A 3,170-nucleotide genomic window follows, 5' to 3' on the forward strand; every position below is an offset into this window, starting at 1 on the left:
CTGTAGTCCCAGCTACTTGGGAGGCAGAAGCAGGAGAATTACTTGGGCCCAGGAGTTGGAGGTTGCTGTGAGCCGTGATGCCACAGCACTCTGCCCAGGGGGACAGCTTGAGGCTCTGTCTCAAATACAAAAATAAATTAAGGGCCACACTTGTGGCTCAAAGGAGTAGGGTGCTGAACCCACCATATACCGGAGGTGGTGGGTTCAAACCCAGCCCCAGCCAAAAACTGCAAAAAAAAAAAAATTATCTCCTTTTTAGTTTAGCATCCTTGGACATGAAAATGTTGTTTCTGTCCTCATCAGGAAGTTGTGAGTGACCTCATGAATCAGATCCAGGAGCTAAGAACATCAGTCTGTAAGAAAACGGAAATCATAGACACCCTGGAACAAGAATTGAAGGACATAAATGTAAGTTCAGTCACCAAAAACACTCTAAATTTGAACATGAGACACTTTACAGACTCCTCAAGAGGTTAGGAAATGTTCCACCAAAAAAAAAAGATTCTGTGGTCAAAGTTTGGGAATCATGGTTCCCACTCAACAGGTTTCCATATTGGCAGCACTCGTAGCACCGTTGCTGTGCCGTGGTGCAGTGTGCACCCCTGGGAGGCAGTGAAGGCTGCAGTGGGCCTAGGGGACAGGAAGTTAACATTTACTCAGTCATTCAAAGGGTTAGTGATATCCAGCAATCCAGGCACTGATCTGGTGAATGCCAGAACATTGAGAGGTGAAACAGTGTGTAAAACTTCACTGTTCTTATTGGACAGTGCACCCTGTGGGAATTGCTGTTCTAAATTGAGTAAGAATAAACTGGATGATGGCTGATACAGTTAAGGCTGGTGTGGTCTTCCTTAGTTGCTTTAAGAAAAAATAACATATTTTAGTTAAATTTAGAGACATTAATCATCTAGAAAATCAGTTTGTTTCTCCAATAATGTATTTAATGTCATTTCTTAAAGTAGCTATTTAGCCAGTGTAAATCTATGTTGAATGTTGATCCTTTCCCCTCTGCTTGGGTCAATGTAAAAGTGTTTGTCAACACTCCTCATTCTTCTACTTTAGAAGGAGATCGCTGTACTCTCATGTTTATTTCCAAAAGCAGTTTCCTGATAAAGAGGAAAAATAATCTGTTTTTATATGATTTTTCCATTTTTTTTATCATCCATGCATTTGTTCTTATATTGTTTCATTCAGCAAGTATTTATTGAATTAACTTGTGTTAGTCTGATCATCACCTTGGAACTCAGACTGATTCTTGATGTTTTAATCTACAGATAAACATAATAAAACAGGCAGCTGTTGTATCATAACTTTCTTTTCTACAGTGCAAATACAACTCTGCTTTGGTGGATAAAGAAGAGAGCAAAGCATTGATCAAGAGGCAGGAAGGAGATATACTGGATCTGCAAGAAACACTAAGGCTGAGAATACTCTCGGAGGATATAGAGGTAGATGTTATGACTGTTTTGATTGCCTTATCTTGGCAATATATCTATTTGTGAGTCTAGGTTATTGATAAGTAGAAGTTTTTTTGTTTTTTTTTTTTTTGAGACAGCATTTCATTTTGTTGTCCTCAGTAGAGTGCCGTGGCTTCATAGCTCAAAGGAACCTCAAACTCTTGGGCTCAAGTGATACTCTTGCCTCAGCCTCCCAAGTAGCTGGGACTAAATGTGCCCACCACAATGCTTGGCTATTTTTAGAGATGGGATCTCGCTCTTGCTCAGGCTGGTCTCGAACCCATGAGCTCAGGGGCCCACCCCCTTGGCCTCCCAGAGTGCTAGGATTAGAGGCGCAAGCCACTGTGCCCAGCCTCATAACTCCTTATTGAAACTGTTTTCCATTTGCTTTAGATATCAGAGGCGGGGGGGGCTTTTGTTTGTTTGTTTCCCAAACTTTGCTACCCATAAACAACAAATATTTATTGAATCTACCTCCTATACAACCTGTACCTGGCCTAGCATTTGGGAATGAAGGAATGATTAAACACCCTATGTCAAAACATGCATTCTAGCTTAAAAGATATGTGTGTTTATACAGTGTGTGTGTTGTACAGTATGTGTGCTGTGATATAATAAATGATGTGGGAGCACAGAAAAGAGAGGGAAGGGAGTAATTCTGCTGGGGGAAGTTCCAAAGAGCTTCCTAGAAGAGATAGTATTTGTATAAGGTTTTGCCAGGGAGGGAAACTTGGCAATGTGAATATTTGAGGCTACTGTGTCTCCAGCACAGTAAGTAGTCGAGGTGACCTGCTTGAGGCACAGGAGCTGAAATGGAGACAGGCTGAAACTTTCTTGAGGAGCATCAGCTGTATCTTTTGGAAGTTGGAGCTGCATAGCCTTTGAACCCAAACAGAATGTTAAGATCTGAGCTAAGGGGCAGCACCTGTGGCTCAAAGGAGTAGGGCGCTGGCCCCATATGCCAGAGGTGGTGGGTTCAAACCCAGCCCTGGCCAAAAAAAAAAAAAGATCTGAGCTAAGAAGTGCTAGTAGGGATAGTGAGTGAGAGTTAAGATAAGTTTTAGAACTACCAGTGACAGTTCTGGGTGTTGGGTTGGATATGTGCTGTGAAGGGAGGAAGCAGTCAAGGTGGGCACAAGGTTTCTACCCTGAGAGACCAAAGATGGTTCTGTACACATCTAAGACGGAGAGAATAGAGGCCCAAGTAAAATGAATGAAATGCATTTTAGACACTTAATCATTTTAAACTCCAAGAATCTTTCGGGATAGATATCCAAGGTAGATAACCAAATAATTTATGTTGATATGCTGCTATGTCCCAGAAAGGGTTTGAGTCTGCTAACGTATATACAATGTAAGGAGATTGAAATAGACAACCAAAATCAGAATAAAAGGATAAGAAGAGTAGAACAGTAATAAGTTATTAAGAGCATATGCTGTGGAGTGGGAATTCTGGCTGTATGACCCTGGGAGGTTAAATTTCTCTCTGTGCTTCATTTGTCACCTCTATAGAGATAACAGTACAGCCTATTTCATAAGGTTATTGTGAGGATGAACTGGGGCTACATGGAGAGTGCCTAGAACACTATTTGGCACCTTATAATTCCTCAATACGTATTAGCTAGGACTAGTTCTAGGAGGCCAATTGAAAAGTTAGTACACAAAAGCCATAGCTAAAGTCAGTTTTTTTTTTTAAGTTTTTTTTTTTTTTTT

The 3,170-nt window shown here is 41.0% G+C and overlaps 1 protein-coding gene across 1 annotated transcript in view; it reads left to right on the plus strand.

Annotated features, from left to right (window-relative positions):
* The window catches only part of KIF15 (kinesin family member 15), an 85,058-nt gene that overhangs the window by 56,445 nt on the left and 25,443 nt on the right, over positions 1 to 3,170 (plus strand). The window contains 2 exon segments of the mRNA XM_012808000.2: positions 304 to 408; positions 1,326 to 1,448. Of these exon segments, the coding sequence (XP_012663454.1) occupies positions 304 to 408; positions 1,326 to 1,448 (228 nt within the window).

The sequence above is a fragment of the Otolemur garnettii genome, unplaced genomic scaffold (genome assembly GCF_000181295.1).
Source record: "Otolemur garnettii isolate 467f Iridium unplaced genomic scaffold, OtoGar3 scaffold00082, whole genome shotgun sequence".
NCBI lineage: Eukaryota > Metazoa > Chordata > Mammalia > Primates > Galagidae > Otolemur > Otolemur garnettii.